Genomic DNA, 22856 nt, shown 5'->3' on the forward strand with positions numbered 1-22856 from the left:
ACACTTTGTGCCCAGCTCTGTTCCCAAGTGACAAGGACCCATGGCTAGGGACTGGAGCAAAAGGGCTCCAAGGTACCGTTGACCTGTAGGCCAGGAGGGATGTGATCACCAAACCTGCACAGCTGCCACTGCAGGCTGCTCAAAACAATGTTTCAAAACATTCTTAAATACTATCCACATCCAAGTGCTGCAAGTGTCTCCACACACATGCACACTCTCAAGCCCACATCACGGGTACAAACACCTGCGTGTTGCTTCTGACACTTCCAAACATGACCCAAAGCCAGAGGAAAACTGGCAACCAGCAACGCCCTCACCTCAATGCTCTGCAGTTGGACAGCTATGCGCTCCTTCTCCTTGATGGACCTGTGCTGTGTTTCTGTCAGCTGGTGGGACAGGGACACATTCTCCAGCTTCAGGTGTTCCAGCAGACCAGCTTGGGTCATCTGCCCAACCTGCAGAGAGAGGCCCAAGGTACCAGGTGTTCGTTTTCAGGCCACAAGTGCAGATTAGACCATCCCAAGCCACCAGTGGTCCCTGGCTGCCCCTCTCAACATGCCCAGCAGCAAAGATAGCTCCTGCGTGCCTTTCTTCTGCCCTGGGACTCACCTACACAGCTCCCAATGTCCACCACAGGTCATCCCACCTCAAACTTTGTGCCAAACTATGGATCCTGTGTGCCTATGTGGGGAAGCAGGACACCCAGAAGGCAGGTCATCAAACTGAGGCATGGGGGACCTACACAGGCATTCCCACCAAATGGCACCTGAGTCCCAGTGAGCAGCTCATCTGAACTGACCAAGCCCAGCTGGACACATACAGGCTTCATGGATAGTCATGGCCTACCTCAGCTGACCATCTACTTGAGAGGAGCCTGGTGCCAGGACCCCAAGGGGACAGGAGCAAAGGAAAGCAAGGGCTGAAGACAGGTAAGGGCAGAGCCTGCAGCTGGACCTCCCTACCTCACAGCTAGCCCTGGTGGGCCTTCCTGGACTGACGAGATGTAAGGTGTGACAGTGATGGGCTGCAGGGCTCAAGAGGAGCTGTGCAGCAAGGGAGGACAGTGTCTCACGAGAGCGGAAGCAGACAGCCTGTCCTGCATTCTCCACCATAACCCAGGGGAGCTGGTGACAGGAGCAGCATGGAAACCTAACTCAGAGCCTGGGCTGCACCAGAGGCACCAGGGAAGCGGGAGGACTGCCACTCACTTCCACTCCTCTGCTTTCACCTTCCAAAATGCATCTCATTTATTTATACCTTAAGATGTTAAATAGTTCATGCCTCATACATGCACAGTAGCCTGGAGAGCGCATTAAATTTTATAACTAGTCAGACTCAGGAGGCTGAGGATCACAAGTTCAAGCCCAACCTCAGCATCTTAGTAAGGCCCTGTGTCAAAATAAAAAATAAAAGGGCTGAGGAAGTGGCTCAGAGGTAGAGCTCCCCTGGGTTCAATCGGCAGCACCAAAACCAAACACAAAGAAAGGCTGCCATGGGCCAAGAGCCAGGCCTCATGCTGAAGCTCTGCACCAGTGCTGCCTGAACCCCACAAACACACTGACCAACGCACACACCCACATACACGGCATCAACAGCTGACAGTCTACAACCGCTAATAAAGTGGACAGGAAAGAGAGAGTGTCCCCCATAGGACATGGAGAGCAGTGTCCACACAGAAAGGTCTGGTAACTGCATATCCCTAAGTTCAAGCAGCCAGAGAAAGGTGAGAAAGGTGAGCAGGGAAGGAGCACATGTCACATTCAGTGCCTGACAGAGAATGTCAGGGGAGGGGATTCAGAGCCAGGGAGGGACAGCCTAAGATCCAGCAGACATGAACATGAGGACAAGGAGGCAGGAAGAGGCTGGCTAGACCAGGAGTGTTGGACGTCCCAGAGCAGGCACTTCAGAATGAAAATCCAAAAGGGCATCTTTCTAATTCAGTGCAAGCATTCTTCCTCAGGAGGTGGGAAGTGTGTCTGCAGGTCACATGCCTTCTCTCTGAAGGGAGCCCCAGGGCCATACCTGGATGTGGGCCACCTCACCCTGCAGCCTGACCCGGGCCTCCTGAGCCAGGGCAAGCTGCTGCTGGTACCACTGCCGGGCATGCTGCAGAGATGCAATTTCCGCCTGGGAGGCCTGCAGCTTGCTGGTCAGTGTCGTGCGCTCCAGTTGCACCTGCTGTAGCTGGCTCTGCAGGGCCACCATCTGCTGCCGAAGGTCGTGCACTGAAAGTGAATAAGCACAGTCGGTTGGGCCACCTAGTAGCCCAGGAGCCCTGGCCCTGCATGGACACTTGACAAGAGCCAAGCTCTGCAGGTGAAGTTGCCACCCTCAGCGGTTGCGTTCTGTGAAGTCCCACGAACACCGCACTGGCATTGTTCCTGGGCACAGGGCTACATTCTGAGACTCAATCACACTTGCATCACCCCATCAACATAAAGGCTCATTTACGTGTGATTCTATTTAAAGACACTTCTTTTTTTGTTTGTTTTTTTGCAGTGCTGGGGATTGAACCCAGGGCCTTGTGCTTGCAAGGCAAGCACTCTACCAACTGAGCTATCTCCCCAGCCCTAAAGACACTTCTTTAATATCTGTTTACTCATGAACACAGTTCAAAGTCAGCTGCTCTATCCACCAGCCAGCAGGCTTCAGAAAACATCTGTAGCCAATGTCTCCACGAAGCAGTTCAGCCTCCTCGCATTTGGCCCCTGTGGGACCATTTTAAACAGCAAAACCACCCTGCAAAAAGCACAAAATGCACAGGGGACACTACACAGACCACAGAATGAATACTTGTTCACAGTCTGAGCTGAGGGCAAGCAAGAGGATGCGAGTTGCTCCTAATGTCTCAGTTGGGAGTGTACGCATTTTGAACTTCAAATGTCCTGCCACTCTGAGCAGGCAGGAGGGTTGCAAGTTCAAAGCCAGTCTCAGCAACTTAGCAAGACCCTATCTCAAAATAAAAAATAAAAGCATTCCTGGGTTCAATTTCTAGTACCAAAAAAAAATTTCTTTTTCACTCTCATATTTAGAGTGATAACCACAGAAGTGCCCTGAACCTTGATTTGGGGATTACAAATGAATTTCAGCAAGTATGGAAGTTGAGTGCTGCTGAGAATCAACTGTGTTCATGAAACTGGTGTGGACACCATGCCTGTCATCTCCGAACCACCTGGAGTCCATCAGCCATATACACTGGGCAAGGGCAACACGTGGCTGGTTCCACACCAGCACCTGCTGGTTTGCGCATATAGCCAACTCAACACTAGCCAGGGAGGGTGGCAGAAGGGCAAGGAGGGGCGATGAAGCCACATCAACCAAAATCCCAGTACAAATACAATAAGTCAGGCCGCCCACAGTAGTGCATGCCTGTAATCCCAATGACTCAGAGGCTGAGGCAAGAGGACTGTAAGTTCAAGGCCAGCCTCAGCAACTTAGTGAGGTTCTGTCTTGAAATAAAAAATAAAAAATGGTTAAGTGTCCCTGGGTTCAATCCCCAGTATTTAAAAAAAAAAAAAAAAAAAAAAAAAGCCTCACATTTTAAAATTAAATTACACTCCAAATTTAAGAAAGCATTAGTTTTTAATGAAGATATTTTCCAAAACTTTTGAAGAAAGATGAACAGGATTATTCAGGAGGGCCCATGACCCCATGTGCAGTGCTTCAGAGTTCTAAGTGGAGACACCTTAGAAAGGCCACAGAAGTACCTGCCTCACTCTGCCCACCACACACATAGCAGGGAGGCCTGCAGCTCAGGCAGGACCTTCCGCTGGGCTGCTGACCACGACTGAGTCACTGGCCCCAGGAGCACTGTCCAGTGAGGCCTTGCAACCCCAAGAGGTACAAAACTAGCTTGGTGTTCAGGAATTTTTGGATTTTACTTTTCTCAAGGGGCTGAGTATCAAAAATGCTCAAGAGCTGAAAAATTAACAGCAATCAAGAGCACTTTGTGGCTCCACAGGCCCCGTCTGTCTCTGGTGGCTCTTCTCCTCAGGATCAGGAGACGGCAGCCAGGCTCACAGCCCACACTGAAACCCTCACAACTCTGGCCAAGGGCTGCAGGGGAGCAGCCTGCATCCTTCTGTGTCCCTCAGGCTCTGCTCCGCAGGCTCCCACTCCACCTCACTCTCCTGCCCATCCCGTTCACACCATGCGCTACGATCACAGACCAGTCTTCTCAGCGCCCACAGGAACGTGGATTGAGGCCAGAGGCTTTCTATGTGACCCGCAAACCAAAACACTGAACTTAACACTGGAAGGAGGGTCACTAACCACCAGTCTAGGTCTGAAATACGAGGACTAAGCATGAGATACGCAGGCAGCCCTCCTCCCCCAGTGACGCTGGCTTAGGAGGCTCGAGAGGCAATGGGTGCAATGATAACTCCTGACCATCAAGTGACCAAACTCAATTTCTGAGACCTAACCCACCATCCTGGATGCTCACACAAAAATGCAGAGAATCCTGAATTCATCCACAAACTGACACCCCAGATGTCAACTCTAAGATAACCTGTCCCATGGCCACAGCCATGCCACAGTGGCCAGGACACGGGAGCAGGGTGGTGTGGCTCACCCGTGTTGTCCTTGCTAAGCATGTTCCTCTGCATGTCCTCCACCTTGGCCATCAGCCTCTGGTACTGCTCCTCTGCCACCTGCAGGTCATTGTTTGAGGATGCCAGGCTGGCATTTTTGGCTTCCAGCATGTTCTGTAGGTCAGTCATGGCTCGTTCCAAGTCCCAGCAAGACTGCTTCAAAGTGTCCACTTCAGAGCTAAGGGAGTCCTGCTTCTGCTGGCTGCTGTGGGTCTGCTCCACCTGTGCCTGCAGTCTTGTGCTCAGGGCAGCCAGCTGGGCCTGCAGCTCAGCCTTCTCCTGAAGTGCCTGAAAATACCCCCAACCACAACAGCTTCAGAAAAATGGCTGGCTTCCATCCAGAGTATTAACAAGACTGCTGGAACAAGTGTGAGGCAGAGAAAGGTGAGCTTCACAGGAACTCCTAGATCCCTAGGCATCCGGTCACTCCACCATGACCATTATCCCAAAAGAAGACAATTCTCCAAACAGGTCCAGAAAGCAGGAGGCAGGTGAGCAGTCTACTCCAACTTGGGAGCAGCCACACCTAAGAGGGCAGCACTCAGGTGGAGCTGTGGGAGCCCACTCCCCATGGAGGATGCTGGAAAGCACACTTGTTCCCACACTATGCACACCCTGACACAGTGAGGACACCACACACAGGGACCCCCGAGGCAAAGGCACTCTGGGGCTCAGATCCAGGGCGAATGGCACACACATCTGCAGGGAAAGGCTGCTGCTGGTGCTGTGAGGGAGGCCCCCAGGGCTCTAGCCTGGACAAAGGAGCACCGGTTGAAGCTGGACAGAGGAGGGAGAGAGGACTGGCCCCAGCAGCTGCTGAGAATAGCCCCAAGGAAGAAGACAAGTGGGCTGAGGGTGGCGCCTCGGACGTGGAGGGCCATGGATCCTAACACCAGCACGCTCTTCCCCATGAGAACGAGAGCGCGAGGGACACATGCCCCACCCATCCACCAGCACATCCTGCTCGTCCCCAGATCTATCTAAAGGTATCTGTGGGAATTCAAAACTCACACAGGGGAAAACTACACTGCCAGGACAACAGTCAACAAACACCCAAAGAAATCAAGCTGAGTGAACTCAATGGTCTTCAGAACAAGTGCACCTGGTATCTGCAGAGAACACACACAACTGACACGATCTGGCTTTGACATACCAAAGCACACATGCGCCATCCCAGGAGGTAAGAAAGCATGATAAAGTTTTTAGATTGTGCAGGGATCACACACACAGAAGTGGACATGCACGGGGCTAGATGGCTGCATTCTGAAGCAGTACATGAAGCGAGACCACCTCTCCAGTGGACAGTGTACGTGCTGCCATGAGGCTACTCTGTTGTATCATGAAGCCCTCATCGGCTTGATACCCATGGTCAGCTAGGCAAGCTGACCTCTCCACGTGCACCTAGCATGGTACTGTCCTGTCGCCCTTCACCCCACAGCACAGGCCCACTGGAAACAGGGGCTCTTGACCCCAAGGTGTTTTCCCTTTCTGATGCTGAAAGTGCACAGGTGAATCCCACTCCGTGGACTTGCTCTAACTGTGGACAAGAAGAGAACCACAAGCTTTCTCCATTGATCAAGTACACACCACACACCACAGAAGAAAGCTCAAAGTCAAGGAATGGAGAAGCGTCTTCGGGCAAACCCTAAGCAGACACAGCGGAATCAACATCAGACAAAATAGCCCACTGCAAAAAGAATGGAGGGGCAAAGATAAAACCCCACCATTCCAGAAAAAGGCACGACCTCCACAAGAAGCCAACCGTTAAGGACTGTGAGGGACCCAACACCTGGGAGGTACTCTGGGCAGATCCTGAAGGAGATGCAGAGGGAGGGAACTCACACAAGCAGCAAGAGGGCTGACAAACCAAGCGGACAAATGCTGGGAACACAGCCTACTCTTGAAGACACACCAGTCGGACAGTGCCTACCTGAGTTGCTTCTAGTGATAAAGCCTCCAGCTGTCCTTCAAGTCTCATTTTCTCTTTCAGAACCTGCAACATTTCATCCTGTGTCTCTGCAAGAGAGCTGTCCATGGATACACTGGAGAACAAAGGCAGAGGGTCAACTAGAGAACAGGTCAATGGTTATTTCTCCTTCATGCTTCCCCACATTCTCCACACCCCCTGCTCCTTTCCTCTGTAAGTCATGAGCAATGCTCAGACTGTGTGGCCTCCCCTACAGGCCTCAGCTGTCAGCTGCTAGAGAGCCCCATGGAACACCTGTGCAGTCTTGGCCACAGGTCTTCCCAGCCAGAGAGTCACTGGTTAGACCCAATATTCTACTGCTCACCAGCAACACACTGTGCGTGAGTGCAATGCCGGGCAAAGACTGGAGGGGGCATAGGAAGGAAACACCAAGGGGCCTGCCCAGAGCACAGTGCCCAAGGCTGAGCTGCTGCCCACCTGCTGCAGACGCTGTCTCTGCGGCTCCGCACGTCCCCACTGACTTCCTGCCCCTGGTCTTGGCACTCAGCTGCCGCGGCCTGGAGCACATCCTTGATGGAGGGGAACTGGCCCAGGGCCTCCACAGCAATCTCCTGGCCACCAACCACATAGGCAGCTCCCCGGGTGCCCGCCTCATTCCCCAGAACACCACCAGTCCCACGAGCGGAGAGGCTGCTGTGTGAGGAGCTGTCGCTGTCGTTTCCGTCAGCCTCTGACACACTGTCCCCAGTCAGGGAGGCGTTCTCGAGGTGGCCATCAGCCTCAGGAGACAGACTGACCTCGGACACAATGGAGGTACTCCTTCTGCTCTGCTTCAGGGAGCCCCTGCTAGAGTCAGCAGCGGGACCCAGGCCACCAGCGTCACCTGAACCTTCAGTCCTATAATCAGCCAGGGACCGGATTCTGCTTAATTTGGAACTTTTTTTCTCCTTTGGATGTGCCAGCATACCTAAGCTGCCCACCTTGGGTCCCCGAGGGACACTAGTGCGCAGGAAGGAGTACTCTGTTGTCAGAGCCACAGGACTGGCCCTTGGCAAGTGCTCTGGGTTTAACATGAGCTCAGGATCCAGTGTGCTGAAAGGTCTCATTTTTGTTGCAGGTTGACTAGACTGAAAGGAAACAAAAGTACACAAATGTTTAAAATCAGCAAGTAACATTCTAGAACATCACCCACGTAGCTGCACTCACTGGCGTCCCCTTGACTGATGACCAGGGCCTGCCAGGCACCTGTTGTACAGGTGTGGCCAGCCTGCTAGTCCTCAGGTGTGCACTGCTTCAGGGTGGGGCTCCATGATCAATCTGAGCAGTCTGAGGCCAGAGGTACAGGCTTTACTGGAATGTTAGAATACTTTAAACAGGCATGAGAGTAGGTCCCTCCTCACCATGCCTCCTTTATAAAACTTTTCTGTTGATTCTGTGTTTAATTTTTCCTAATACATGTAACATTTTTAAGGTTAAAAAAAAATTTAGTCCTAGCTGGGTGCGGTGGCACACAGTTGTAATCCCAGCAACTCTGGAGGCTGAGGCAGGAGGACTACAGCCTGGGCAATTTAGAAATGACTAGGTATGTGGCCAAGTGACAGAACGCCCTGGGTTCAACCCCCAATACCTCCCCCCCCCACACACACACACATCAAGAGTCCTGTTGAATTAGAGCTGACCCCTGGATTCGTATCTGCTGGCATATCCCTCAACAAAGAAGTGATGTGGGATTCTCATCTAGATACTAAACCCTCTGATTCTTGTTCAATGTTTGTGTTATAAATGGTGTTTTTCTTTAACTCTCATATATCATTTGTTGTTATTTTTCTTTAATTCTTTTTTATTTCTGCTATAAATGTTATTTTTCCTACTGATATAACTGATTGTGGCAAAGTAACTGCTGATTTTTTGTATCTGTATTAACACAATTTCCTAACCCACATTAGATCAAACCATTTCTGGTTGACTCTCAAGTTTTCTAAGTAGTCATCACAGTCGCTGACACCTGCATACACCAGCAGCACTTCTCTTGGGTCACTGTTCCCTTCACTTCTTTCTCTTGTGTTATTGTGCGGCCAGAACTTTCACATTGGCCCTGACAAAGACGAGGGTGAAAGAAAAGCCCTTCCTTCCACATTGACCTGACTTCCTCTTACAGAGACACGTCTGATCCTGTTACTCTGCAGACAAGAACCCTGGGGCAGGGGAGGACGAGAAACATCAAGGGGCACTGGCATGCAGCTGGACAAGAACAAGAAGGGCAGGGTGGGCCACGGAGGGCCTGAACCCTACAGATGTGGACAAGGGCCACCGGGCCACAAACTCGACCAGCAGCAGACAGGCAATGATAGATGGTGAGGGACCAACACCAGCCTGACAGGTACGATGTGTGCAGCGCAGTGGTGGGATCCTGTGACCCAGGAAGATGGACAGGAGTGACCAGGCTGGCAACTGACCAGCTATGCCCAAGGATCCCCATTCCCTCCTCTTTCCCTGTGCCAGAACATCCCAGAAGGGTTAGATTTAAACACTGTGAAACATAATCTGGGCTGAGGTGTACCTCAGTGACAGAGATGCCTAGTGTGTGTGCAGCCCTGGGTTTGACCCCACTACAGTAAGAAAGAAAATTTTAGAAGTATAAGAAGAAAATATTGGAATATAAAATTTATTTATAGTCTCCCAATAAGGAGAGCTTCTTGAAATATGACACAGACCCCAAAAGAAGTAAGAGCAGAAGATTTTGATAATGACTACTTAAAACTGCTTTTCAGTCAGATAAAAAAAACTGCCAGAAGTCAAATGACATGGAAGGCTGGGAAAAAACACTTTCAACATACACTATGAAGAAATCGTTTCCTGGCATATGCAGCAGGTACACAGCGGAGACAACCTTGAAAGAGAGGATAGAGAACCTGAAAGCCCACATGGAAAGTCAGCGTTAGGAACCGTCAGAAGGGCAGAACTCAACTTTTGTTTCCAAAGTTGCCAAGGGTAAGAAACTGACAGTCTTACACACTAACCAGAGTGTAAACTAGTTCAGCCTACATGAAGGGCAATAAATACCAAAATAACACATACACACAACCTCTTACCCTGATTTTATAATCAAAGATTTACCATCCAAGATACAACAAGATACAAAACACTCACTGCACTCCTGTTTCTAAGTCCAAAAATTAGAAACCAATCAAAGTGTCACTGTGCGCTGGCTAATTAAATGCTGGCAGACAGATTTTATGAGGAAGGGTAGATCTCAGCTGCCTGCACCAGTGGAGAGCCTGCAGGACAGGGTCCTGGCAGACCTGGCAGTGTGCCCTGCCACACCACCCCTGGGTAGGGCTCCTGAGGCACAGCTCAGATTGCAGGCTTCACTCCTGTCGAGGCCTTTTCTGCTCACTCATGCTGTGCTCCCAACTCCACCTGACACGACTGTAGGACTCTTCGTGGGGACCCATTATGTGACTTCCCACACTGAACTAACCTCGGTCTCAAAGGGAACCTCCTGTGAACTCTGTGTTTGCTCTCTGAACCAGCAGGAAGCACAGCACCACGCTCACATGGCCTCTATCCTGTGGGGACAGGGGCACGCTGACCCAGAGCACTACTTCACCCTGAGCTCTGGCTCCCACACCAGATTGTGGGGAGGTAAACAAGAGGGAATGATCTTTGAGGCAGGAAGGATGGTCTCTTCCAGTCCTCCCCGAGCTCTGGGGTGGCTGAGAGTGAATTGAGCTGTCAGTCAGACCTTACATGGTGAGCCAGTCACAGACACTGTCCAGGATTAAGGAAGTACCTCTCTTTTACACTATTAGTTGCAATTTTTTTTAGTTGTTATTGTAAGATATCTATTTTTTTAAGATGAGGAACAGTCCTAAATTTTCACATTTGGAGTGTTATACTACTACTGACACACTCATCAACTAATGCCAGAAGATTTGGGCAGATCTAGAACTCCCAAACAGGCTCTGGGAGGCCGTGTGGGCACACCTCACAGGAAGTTCCTGCATCACAGCTGAGTGACCTCCAGCAAGTTCCCTAACAGTCTGCTTTTCCTCCTGAGTGTCGCCTCTTTCACCGGTCCATGGGAAGTCCACAGGGAACTAACACAACGTCAGCATCCTGCACTGTAACTGCTGCTGGCAGGGCAGCTTTTAGAGGGGCCTGGCTATGCAAAGCCCCATCCCCTACAGAGCAGAAGCACCCTGAAAACAGCACTAACCCCGGTAGAGACTGTCTCTATGAAATCTCTCACTGAACCCATTTTTAAGTGAGTTTACTTTAAATTTTAAATAACTTCATTGGAAAATTTTTCGACCCCACAGAAAAGTTGGAAGAGGAACTGGGGTTGTCACTCAGTGGCAGAGCACTTACCTAGAGCATGTGAGGCACTCGGTTGAGTCTTAGCACCACATATAAATAAAATAAAAGTCCATCAACAACTAAAAAAATATTTAAAAAAAAAAAAAAGTTGGAAGAACTAAGAAAGAAGCACTCATGTATCCTTGCCTACAGCCAGGCAATGGACTTCAAGAGACCACCCTAAGTGATCCTGGCAGAAGCTCCAGGCCTGGCCCGCAGAAGGGGTAACTGCATACAGCAGTGAGGTTCACTGTGACTGTCACTCGTGAAGAAGTGGGAACCTGAGCCTGGTGGCTCAGGTCAGAGAGCAAAGGGACATACAAGATAAAATGCACTCCTTCCAAAGGACCAGACCTCAATGACCCTGGTGGAGTCTCCCAAGGGGAGTGTGCACAGCGACAGCTATGAGACCCCTGCCCGTCAGCGGGCCAGAGGCAGCACTGACTGCTCATCGTGCATAGCACGGGGCAGCTTGCTCTCCTTTTTTTTTTTTTGGTACTGGGGACTGAACCCAGGAGTGCTGTACCACTGAGCCATATCCCAAGATCTTTTTAGTTGTTTGAGATAGTCTCACCAAGTTGCCTAGGCTGGCCTGGAACTTGTGATCCTCCTGCCTCATTTCCTGAGTTGCTGGGATTGTAGGCATGCACCACCACACTGGGCACATACAGAGCGCTTTTTTTGGGTGGGGGGGTATCAGGGATTTAACCCAGGGGCACTTAGCCACTGAGCCACATCCCCAACCCCTTTAATTTTTTGAGACAGGGTCTCGCTAAGTTGCTTATGGTCTTGCTAAATTGCTGAGGCTGGCCTCAAACTTGATTCTCCTGCCTCGGCCTCCCGAGTTGCTGGGATTACAGGTATGAACTACCACGCCCAGCTATATGCACAGAGCTTTTCTGAGATGGCTCAGGAGACTCACCCTCTCTTGCTGGCGCTTCACTCGGTATTGTCTGAGTTGCTCTTCCAGCTGCTTCTGGGCCTGAAGTCGAACCTGCTCCTCTTCCTCCAGTGGCAGTGAAGATGTCGAGGAGCCTTCAGGGGGAAATGTTCATTGAGAGGCTCATAAGGGAACAGGGCACAGGAAACAAATTGGTAACCACAGCCTGATTGTTTTGTATTTAGTTACCAATGTTTTAGTTCCTAAACAATGTACAACCATCTAGTTTCAGGACAATTTTTAGATTGAGAGAAAACTGTAAGCCTTGGTCCACTGACCACAGACCAGAGTCCATCCTACAGGAGACACACCACCAAGAGTTGGTCATTCCTTGCTGCTTAAGACAGGTGGCTGGCTACCAAAATAGGAGACAGGAGACAAGTGCCTTCTAGTACCACAAAGAGGTGAATTTAAAGCCAGTTCCAGAGCCGGGTGCTCACAGGTACAAGACCCTCCACTGGTATGGGCCGCGACTGCTCTGGCACTACTGAAGGCACTCATCACCTTGGGGGTGTTGTGGATGGAGCACACGACCCAAATGCAGTCACAATGGGGTCACGCTCAATGACAGCCAACACAAGGAGTCACCACGGGGTCAGTGACGACATGAGACACATTCCCCCCAAGCAGTCACACCTGGGGATATGTCTGGTCCACAGCTTGTTTCATTTCTTGCAGTAACAAGCCACCTTATAAGGCTTTGCAAAATCAGAACAGTACTTAAACAAGCCAGAGTACTCATGCACCACTCCAAGGACAGGAATGACTGATGACTGGCTCCGGGGCACTGCCCATGAAGGCCCGAGAATGTCTACCAGCAGAGGTGGGCTGGCCAACTCACTTCCTAACAGACTCCAATCCAGAGGCTGTGCTCAGGAACAGAATGGGATATAACTTTGTAGCCAAAAACAAAATTCAAAATATTAAAAACCAAACTTCCTACTTTGGGGACTTAAAAGGTTGAATGTAAAGTGCAAAGGTATTACAGCTTCACACCTGGGGGCTGCTCTCCCCAGTACTGGGTCTGAGCTTCATTCTTCTTTAGTATCAGCAGCCCTGCAGGTGGAATTCCACCAGATGGCCCAGCTATTGACCAAAGTAGATCAATGCAGTATTTTAACAACTTTTTATGCCCTTTTCAGACATGATTGGATTATAAGGAAGCAACATAGTTTTTAAAAATCCCTAGAACTGAGGCAGTGCCCAGTGCACTAGAACTGACTGCTGTCGTTAGTGATCTGTGTACTTTATCACTGAACAGATCTCTAGTAACTTTCACAAGGCTGTGTAGCCCAGATGACCAGTTCATCTGAGTGGCCCACTTAAGGCTCCTGGTCACCAGGAAGGTGCTATCAATTAGTAAAACGGGACAGCTGTAAATTAAACAAAACCAGAGCTCAATGATAAGCTATCCCAGATAGAGCTTCAGGTCAGGGTGATGGCGGGAGGGAAGGTGTGTACTCCCCGCAACAAGGCAGCACAGATGGGCAGGTGCTGCCATGTGGGCACCTGAGGCCAGAGTGCAAATCTATAGGATGAAGAACCCAGGCTTTCTGTGACACTGCTTGACTTAAGTGCTGGCAACCTGTTTTCAAAAATCTTAATAAACAGGCCGCCTGTGAGAAGAAAGGCCAAAGGTGAGAAGAGACGATTTGCACACAAGAGTGCCCCAGGGCAACCCTCATAGCAAGGAACCCAGACCTCTGGCAAGTAAAGGACATTACTCACCACAGCACCCCTGCACATTAAGAGGAAAGAGGCCCTGGCTTGGTGGACAGAGCAAACCTGCAGTTCCAGCTACCTGGAAGGCTGACATGGAGGGATGACTTGAGCCCAGGACTTTGAGGCCAGACTGGGCACTGTAGAGACTTTGTCTCAAAAACAAAACCCAGAGAGACAGTGTCCACCTGCTGAAGGCATGTGGGAGCAGGTGTCCACACAAGTCCCTGATGGCCTGGCATCTGACCATGCGGGACAGCACCCAACACAGGCATGGCCCACAGAGAGGGAGTCAAAGGCCCAAGGACACTCGTGCCAGGAGGCTGGCGACAGCAAGGTCAACCATAGCCACAGAGAGGAACGCAGCAGGCAGCAGAGGCCAGGGCTGACCTGGTTGTGCTGGGACCAACAGATTCCTGGTGGTAGGGGCCATGTCATGTGACAGAGCCCGGTGGGAACAACTGCAACACATGAGCAGCACTCACTCTCAGCATCAACACAATAGCCAAGCCCTCAGCATGTTTACAGGGGCCTACAAAGAACCATGTAAAAATACGGCTTGCCTGGGGTGCAAGAAGATGATGAGGGAGCCGAGGGACACAATCTCATTGTGTGAAATTTTATGTATGTGCACATACGAAAAGCAAGGCTCAGGAAAAGGTCTTGAGGTTTCTAGGGCTCTAAGGTCGCCAGTGTGGAACTTGTTCCACTTTGAACCCCCACAGACCCGCAGAAAGTAAACACTGATGGAAATAATGCAAAAAAGCTAGGTGCAGTGGCCATAACCATGTTCCCAGCTGCTCAGGGGGCTGAGGCAGGAGGACAGCAAGTTCCATCCTTGCTACTGTGGCAACTTAGCAAGACCCAGTCTCAAAATAAAAAATAAAAAGGGCTGGGTCTGTAGCTCAGTGGTACAGCGCTTGCTTAGCATGCACAAGACCCTGTGTTCCATACCCAGTGGCTCCGCCAAAAAAGACATAAAAAGAACACCTTCGTTCGAGTGTAACTAGGAGCATCTCAAGACTCATCCCTGTCTGCTTTTTGGACACATGGGTGATAAAGGACATTAGAGTGGGCCTGATTGACAGGGACTCTAGAACCATCACCAATACCAGATGGCAGAGAAGTTCCAATACCCACTGGTATTTTCACTCTTTAAAATGAAGCTATTCAGGGTTGAGATTGTGGCTCAGTAGTGGAGTGATTGCCTAGCATGCATGAGACACTGGGTTCGATCCTCAGCACAACATACAAAACTAAATGAAATAAAGTTATTAAAAAAAATGAAGCTATTTATGAGACAACCCCCCACCCCCACCCCAGTAACAAGATGGCACAGGGCAAGGCGCACTGCCAACAAGGGAGAGTCAGGCACCTGCTCTAGAGGGTGGTGAAGGGCCCGGTGGGAGCGGATGCTTACACAGTTGCGTTTCTTGCATGGGAAGACTGAGTCTGAGAGACTGCAAAGCTTCTTTTCTAACACTGCCCTCAGCACTAGCTCCCTGAGACTTCCTTAGGTTGTCATGGAAACCAGCCACACCTGGAGAGGCATCAGGACCCACTGATGAGGTGGTGGGGGCGAGAGGCAGCAGAGGGTCTGGGAGCTGTGGTACAGGCCCATTCTGACAGAGGGTCCCCTGGTCGGGCCCACCAAGGCTTCTCCCTTCCTCAGAAGCTTTGCCAGCCTTGATGCTGGTACCTGAAAAGAGAGAACATGTTGGACCACCATGGTTTTCTCAAGATCACCTCATCTCAGATAGGGAGCTGTGTAGGAGCCAGAGATCTCCACATGCTACAACTAAGCCCTGTGAGAAGAGACAGCCCATAACTCCTTCCTGGGGCAAGCCACACACTGGGCCTCCATGGCCTCCCCTGTAAGTTACCTCACCTTTCATACCATGGCTATAGAATTTAAGGTACTTTCTTTCCATTTAAACAAGAAGAATGAGAATTTCATAAGAATCTGTTTTTTTAAAAATAAGAAAAGGAAACAAAAGCTTGAACTAAAGCTGAGAATTATTCTAACTGGCAGTGTCCCTGCTCACTTTTTCAAGGGCTGGTTCCAAAGTCAATTCAAAGCACGTTATCCTAAAAAATGAGAAACATGCCAGGAGCAGGGGTGCATGCCAGTAATCCCAGTAGCTTGAGAGACTGAGGCAGGAGGATCTTGAGTTCAAAGTCAGCCTCAGCAATGGAAGGGCTAAGCAACTCAGTGAGACCCTGTCTCTAATTTAAAAAAAAGAAGGTGGGTGCTGGAGATGTGGCTCAGTGGTTCAGTGCCCCTGAGTTCAAACCCCATACCATCCCCCCCTCAATAAAAGAAAAACCTATAGTAAAGAGGTAGATAAGCTGAACAGAACAATTCTGCAAAGAACTGCTCTGTGCTTGATGACCACCTGTTTGCTGAAAGTCCAACTGCAAACAGGTTAGAAGAGGAGGAGGAGGAAGGAGGCCCAGAGACCCCAACCTCTCCCTGGAATCCTTACTGGGCCCTATGAGCTGCCCAGGATGCACCCAGGAAACGTCTTGCCCAAGTCAATCAGTTGTGAGCTTATCACGTGCAGATGTGAGTCTCTGCTAACACAGTACTCACAGCTATGCCTCCCTGAAAGAAAAGTCAGAGAACACACAGGGATGCCAGAACAGGAGCAGAGCAGTGTCCTGCCAACACCCACAAAACTGTCTGTTGTTATACACCCCACACCAGCTCCACTGGGGTCTGCATTTCATACTCACATTACTTGGGTTAACACCACTTTCGATGAGTTTCTAAACTTTCTGTTTATATAACAAAGTAAGTTTTAAGCATCACACAGTACTTGTTAAAAAGTCTAAAAGTAAAAGGTCCAAGAAATACTAAGACTTTATTAAAGGTCTATTAAACACTAAGACTTTATTAAAAAAGAAAAAATATTGACTTAATTCTTTCCTAACACAAGACCATTTATGGATAAACATTAAGGATGAAGAATAGATGACAAAAACAGCCCCAGCCACTTACTGGTTGCTCGCCAAGTATGGGGATGGATCCCAGAGCCTCCCACAGGCTACACAGTGCCCGACTACGGAGCCACACCCTAGCCCCGCCTTGGCATGTTGTGCATCCTGTAATGCTCACAATCCTCTATGTAATAGGTTCCATGAGTCTGCAAGAGCAGCAGACCTAAGAAGTGATTCTACATCTGTCCAACTCAGAAGCCACTGTCTCAGTATGAATGCAATTATCTGCCTCACCTGGCATTTAGGTAACAATAACCAACTGAACCATATTAGAACGAAATGTTTGCTAGTAAGTTACATATACATACATAGTAAGTATATATATAATCTATAATTTTAAAGTACAAACTGCATCAACAGTCTCTGACCAAAGGGGCATGGGAACCAAGTACATAATTCACCTTTCCTTTCTGATGCAGCAGCTAACTAAAAATGTGATGCAAGAATCCTGAGATCTCTGCTCAACCACTTGTGGATTCCGGCGGCTCTTAAAATTTTACCAACTGGCCATGCATAATGGTGCACACCTACAATCCCAGCGGCTCAAGACACTGTGGCAGGAGGATTGCAAGTTCAAGGCCAGCCTCAGCAACTGAGCAAGGCCCTAAGAAACTCAGCAATACCCTGACTCAAAATAAAAAGTAAAAAGTGCTGGAGATGTGGCTCAGAGGTAGAGGGCCCCTGGGTCCAATCCTGAGGGACAGAAAGAGAGAAAGGGAGGAAGGGGAAAGAAAAAGAAAAAGAAAAAGAGAGGGCGACCAATCAACCAAAATGGCAGAATTCCAGGCGTGGAACACAAACATATCAGTGAAGACCGACAGAAGCTACCAGGGACTACAGGTGCAAAACCAGGTGGTTGACTACAGATGGTGTTTCATTTAAAGTTAGCACCAACTGAAAACAACACTTGTTGGATTACTTATACACACTCTGAATGAATAAATGTCTGTATCCTTCTCCAAACACAAGCTGACCACACTGTGCTCAGAGGCACAGCACTAGGCACGGGGGTAAGCCGCTGACTTACATTGAGCTCTGTCCCGCTGGTCAGGTGGCTCTAGCAAGCCCAGGGGCTGCAGGAGGGCCTTGGGGCAAGCTGAGGTGCCACTGTTGGCACTGTCCTCCAGAAGCCTGTCTTGCTTGGCCGACGTATTGTCCATGGTCAGGACAGCCCAAGCTGAGCTGACACCGAGGGCTACAAGTGACCCTGCGGTGCATTCGGTTTCTGCCATCAGCAACAGTCCAGAGTTCTTGGGAAGGACCTCACTCTGTTTACCATTTTGGGGTGATTTAAAGTCTTATAAATGGCTTGAAGGCAAACCAAACAGTATCATGATACCTGATAGGGAGAAAAAACAAAATGTATTATGAAAACTCATTTGATATATTTCAAGTAAAAATTACAAAATTAGCATTTGGTTCCCACTTTGCCTTTGTATTGCCAACAAGTACAGATTTACTCATTCAACAAGTAATTTCTTGAGTACCTACAACATCCTGGGTATCAACAAGCAATGCATGAGCCCCGCCAACATTTTGGGTATCGAGGACAAAATGCTAAACCAGCCACACATGGACTCTTTCCTGAAGGCACCTCATGTCTCTGCAGTGCTACCTGAAGAGAGTTCTGTTGGAGCAACTTCCATAATCACAAGCTTAGGATTCTGACCCATCCTCCTAAGCTAAATTTAAGTGCAAAACCTCACCCTACGCTTGTTTATCAACTCTGAAGTGTACTGATAAAATGATTAATTCTTTCCTTATCAACACATAAGGTACACATATGAGCTAACAGGTATTCTGCAGAAATTCTGGCATTTATTTCCTTTAAAATAAGTTTCCTGCTAGGTGTGGTGGTACATGCCAATGATCTCAGCTACCTGGAAAGTTAAGGCAGGAGGATGGCAAGTTCCAAGTCAGCCTCAGCAACTCAGCAAGATCCTGTCTCGAAATAAAAAATAAAAAAGGCTGGGGGCATACCTCAGTGGTAGAGCATCCTTAGGTTCAATCCCCAGTATCACCAAGAAAAAAAACCAAAAAATCACATTATTCTACATTTTGTTCTGTGTTTAATGTGTTTCTGTATAAAAAGGTTACATAACCTTCATTCCTACCTTACAAATCCCATACAGAAACTACAAGCAAGGAGCCCAAGTAGGTGGTTCTCAAAAAAAGAGCTGACACACAGTAAGCCTATACTGCAGGTGCACCTGACTCCACCGGTCCTCCATCACTATTCACCTGTGAAAGAAGGCACCCCTGGAGGTGGGCAAAACCCACCTATTGACAAAATCCACGGCTAGTACTGAAGTGCCGCCTGTGCGAACCTATTGCTCATAAGTAATGACAATTATTCCTCTCTGCACCTATGGGCCACAGACAACGAGTTAATAACAGTGGTGTTCAGAACATGAAAAGGGGACTGGGGCTGCAGCTCAGTGGTAGAGCACTTGCCTAGTATGTGTGAGGCACTGGGTTTGATTCTCAGCACCACATATGAATAGATAAAATAAAGGTCCATTACCAATTTAAAAAAAAAAAGAAAACCTTAAAAAAAAATAAAGGTCCATTGACAACTTAAAAAAAGCAAACATGCGCTGGGGATAGAGCTCAGTTGGTAGAGTGCCTGCCTTGCATGCACAAGGCCCTGGGTTCAATCCCCAGCACAAAAAAAAAAGCAAACATGAAAAGACCTCTTAAGTGAAACCAGCTTACGAGCTTGTGACTAGAAGGCACTGCTGATAAGACCGAGTGAAAGCAACAGGAACTAGAAAGCCAGGGCAGCTAATCAAGAGTACATAAACAACATATCCAGGGAGTCTGCCTCACTCGCGGTGCCTAGCTCGTCACATCTACACGTCAACTAAAAGCATGTCTGAGTCACAGAAATGAAGGCAGTCACTGAGGTCCCATGTGCAATGAGTTCTCACCTCCCTCTGGTCTCTGTCATCAGTGACACCGATCACCACTGGAGACTTCTGAGCTGGGTCTGGGGTGAGGTCCTCGAAGCCTGGTCAGGATCTGAGCTACACACCTGTCCACCTCCACCCCACAGATCTCTCTGAACACTGCCACTTCACAGGCTCCCATCCATGGAAAACAACTGAGCACCCGCTACGCTGCACCACAGCTATGATCCCAGATGCAGTCGTGTGAGTTGGTCTAGCTGGAACACCACACAGTGAAGATACCCCAAAGCAAGTAAGGCGCATCATGAAAATGATGCCCAGGTGACCCCCCATCACAGCTTGCCATTTAAAGGACAGATGAATGATACACAGACATGTAAGAAAAAATACTGTGGACTGCAGAATCCACTCTATCACTGAATACAAGTACAATGCAGGTATGGTCATTTTTGCAAAATTTCTTAGCAAAAGAAAACTTTTGCATTTATCTTTGAAATGTCTTTATCTCTGCCCTGAGTGGGGGTGATGATGTCCAAATCACCCCATGTTCCCACAATGCCCACGTGCACTGCATCTGTCAGATGGAAAGTGTGGCTGCAGAAGCCAGCCCCTCTGCTGTGAACACAGACAAAATGCCACATCCACTCTTCCTGCTATCACCATCCCTCCCCCAGGCCCCACTACAGCACTCGCACTGCAACACATCCCAACTGCCTCTCTGCACACTGAGGTCCTTGGGAGCAGACGCCAATGCTCCAAGTCAGCCTCCCCACTACACATACACTCCCCACTCAGAGAAGTGCTCAACACACCTCTCTGACCTAACCTGTGGCTGTCAAGTTCCACCTTGTAGCTACGCTAATGGTTCCAGATCAAAGTTACAAAGTATCTGAATGCTTGAGTATCAACACTGTCTTTTCAGTACAAAAAAACTCTTACCTATCCAAACTGAAAATACCTGGGAACTCCAATTTCAAAGAGGGCCAGAGAATGGCTACTAAGTTAGAAACTGAAGAGCAGCACACAAGGGGGACAGTCCAGAGAAGCCCTGTACCTTAGTGAGGAGCAGGACTCCAGGGGACCACACTTCTCTACAAAGATGAGTATGTAAAAGAGGGCAGCCAGGAGTCCCAGAAAGAATGTGCTTCAGAGCAAGTAATAACAGTGCCCACATCTAACACTGTCCAGGAAGAACACCAGCAAGGATGCTCACGTTCCATCAGTGATGACAAACACGGTGACAACTGTGCGGGCCCACCGCCATCACATACTCCACCTGCAACTTCCCTTCCTTGATTTCTTACTGAGAAAGACACCTTTATATTCCTAAGCCAGGATGCTACGGACCTCCAGAACATAGAACCCCAGACCGAGACTGACTCTGGAAACCTGTGAAACAGCCCCTGCTCACTCAGCTCCTTCAGCAATCAGAGACAGAATTCCCTGACTGTGCCCAGTACAGAATCTGGGGCAGTGTCCTTCTCCCTGAAAGGCAATAAACTGCATGCTTTGTCCAGCCTTGGTCTTCCTTGAATTTTAGTTAGCATGACTCAGTCAGTCAGGGTCCCAGCACCTCAGATTGCTGATGAAGGCAAATCTCTGGGCAACACAGAGGATCAGACAGTCAGGGATGTGTCACATGGAAGCTTTAATTAGTAATGTGCACTCCATTTCGTTTGTGTGTGTCTGTGTTTGTTTGTTTTAAATTAAAATGAGGCCAAACTCACCGTATTCTCATTTGACCACTTGCATTCCTGTGTTTCCTAGATAGTAGACTGGGCAAAGCTGCACCAAGAACTCTAGAAGGTACACAGAGCTCCAGGTTCACTCCCACCTGACAACAAGGGACTTCATACTGGGAAACAATCACCTCAGGTACCTAGAGAACTTCCAGTTCCCCTGTTCAGCAGAATACATGAACTCAGTATACACTCATCAACAGCTCCAACCTCCATACTGAGATTGTTCCTATCAGGATTTAGAAACAGAATATTGCCAAAAACAAAACGTGGCTGATGCCACACTAGTAGCCAAATATAAACAGGATATATGCAAATAAAAACCAAAGGCCAGCCTCAGATCACTCTACAATGGGGATGTAAGGATAGGCTTACAAACTGGACACATCTGCCTCAACTCCCACCTCTTCCAACACAGCTGTAAGATCATGGATGGATTTCTGAACCGCTCTTGGTCTGTTTCCTCATCAATAAAAGAGAAAATGAATATAAAACTTTGCCAAATAAAATCAAGTACTGTCTCATGCCCTCAATAAATTGGTGCGATGATTAGTATTATTCTCCCTTCAACTACTGCTTGTCAAAACTGATAGTAAAGGCCAACTAAAGATATTCTCACTTGACAAAATATACAACTTCTTAAAGCAACTGCCAAAAAAATAGTCATTTTTGGTTGTCTGTTTTTCTGTAGTCCTGGGGATCAAGCTCAAGGCCTTGACCATGCTAGGCAAGTGCTCTACCACTGAGTTACTTTAGAATCTGAATAATGTAAGATGATTTTCATTTCATTTTCTGTTCTTGCCAGTCAAGGTTTCCTGTAACTGAAAGCTAAAGGATCATAAAGGTAAAGGCCATGAGGAACCTGTAAATGGTTTACAATGTCCTACTGACAATAAAATATGAACCTCTCACCATGAACTGTAAAGACACATTCCATGTGGCTCCTGCCTACATCCACACCCTTACTGCTACTGCTTTCCTCCTTTTTCATTACACTTCAGCCACTTTCCATACCCAGACACACCGAACTTGCTTTCCAGAGGGTCTCCGCATTTCCCATTCATTCTGCCTGAAACACTTCTCTGACAATTTTGCACAGTAGTTTCCTGACATGGAGGCCTGGACTTGATCATCTCTCCCCCAGGCGGACGCCACCCAACCACCATCCAATCCTCTTGGTAATGGCCCTATTAGACAACCCTGTCCCTCCACTAGAAGGTGAGCAGGGTGAGGGTAGGGACCTCACTACTATATCCCAGCATCTGCAACCAAGGTTCGTTACTCCACTGGCACTTATTAAGCACTTGGGCAAAGAGGTGAGCTGTTGGCTTGGCTAAAGCTGGGGACAGTGACTTGTCCTGCTCCGTCTGGACCGTAGCACTAAATGGTGCAGCACACCTAAGCATCAGAATCAAGACAGTAAGTCCGCCAAGGACTGACGCAAACGAGGAAGTACCCGCTACCATGTCACGTTTGTCATCAGCTGTAAAAGGACCAGACTTCGAATACGCTGGCCCAGTGGCAACGGCAGCGGCGGCAGCAGCAGACGTCTTCTGGGCAAATCGAGGCATCCACGAAATGGAGAAGGAACCTCCATGTTTATAGTGCCGAGACCACTGGAGGTGTCCAGGCCGGGACGCAGAGGAGGGTTGACTGGAGCGGACCACCGCT

The 22856-nt window shown here is 48.9% G+C and overlaps 1 protein-coding gene across 7 annotated transcripts in view; it reads right to left on the reverse strand.

The window, feature by feature from the left end:
- The window catches only part of GOLGA3 (golgin A3), a 42123-nt gene that overhangs the window by 18858 nt on the left and 409 nt on the right, over nt 1-22856 (reverse strand). For 2 of the 7 annotated variants that reach the window (XM_079149409.1, XM_079149411.1), the window contains exons 2-9: nt 17565-17876; nt 14958-15236; nt 11801-11913; nt 6997-7646; nt 6523-6634; nt 4574-4880; nt 2023-2225; nt 318-455 (exon numbers count right to left, since the gene is read on the reverse strand). In XM_079149409.1, the coding sequence (XP_079005535.1) occupies nt 318-455; nt 2023-2225; nt 4574-4880; nt 6523-6634; nt 6997-7646; nt 11801-11913; nt 14958-15236; nt 17565-17769 (2007 nt within the window). In that variant the 5' untranslated portion in view covers nt 17770-17876. Of the gene's footprint in view, nt 1-317; nt 456-2022; nt 2226-4573; nt 4881-6522; nt 6635-6996; nt 7647-11800; nt 11914-14957; nt 15237-17564; nt 19680-21173; nt 22624-22856 lie in introns of those variants that run through there. The other 5 variants (XM_079149412.1, XM_079149410.1, XM_079149413.1 and 2 more) reach the window with 5 other exon arrangements.

This window comes from Sciurus vulgaris (assembly GCF_902686455.1).
Source record: "Sciurus vulgaris genome assembly, chromosome: 8".
NCBI lineage: Eukaryota > Metazoa > Chordata > Mammalia > Rodentia > Sciuridae > Sciurus > Sciurus vulgaris.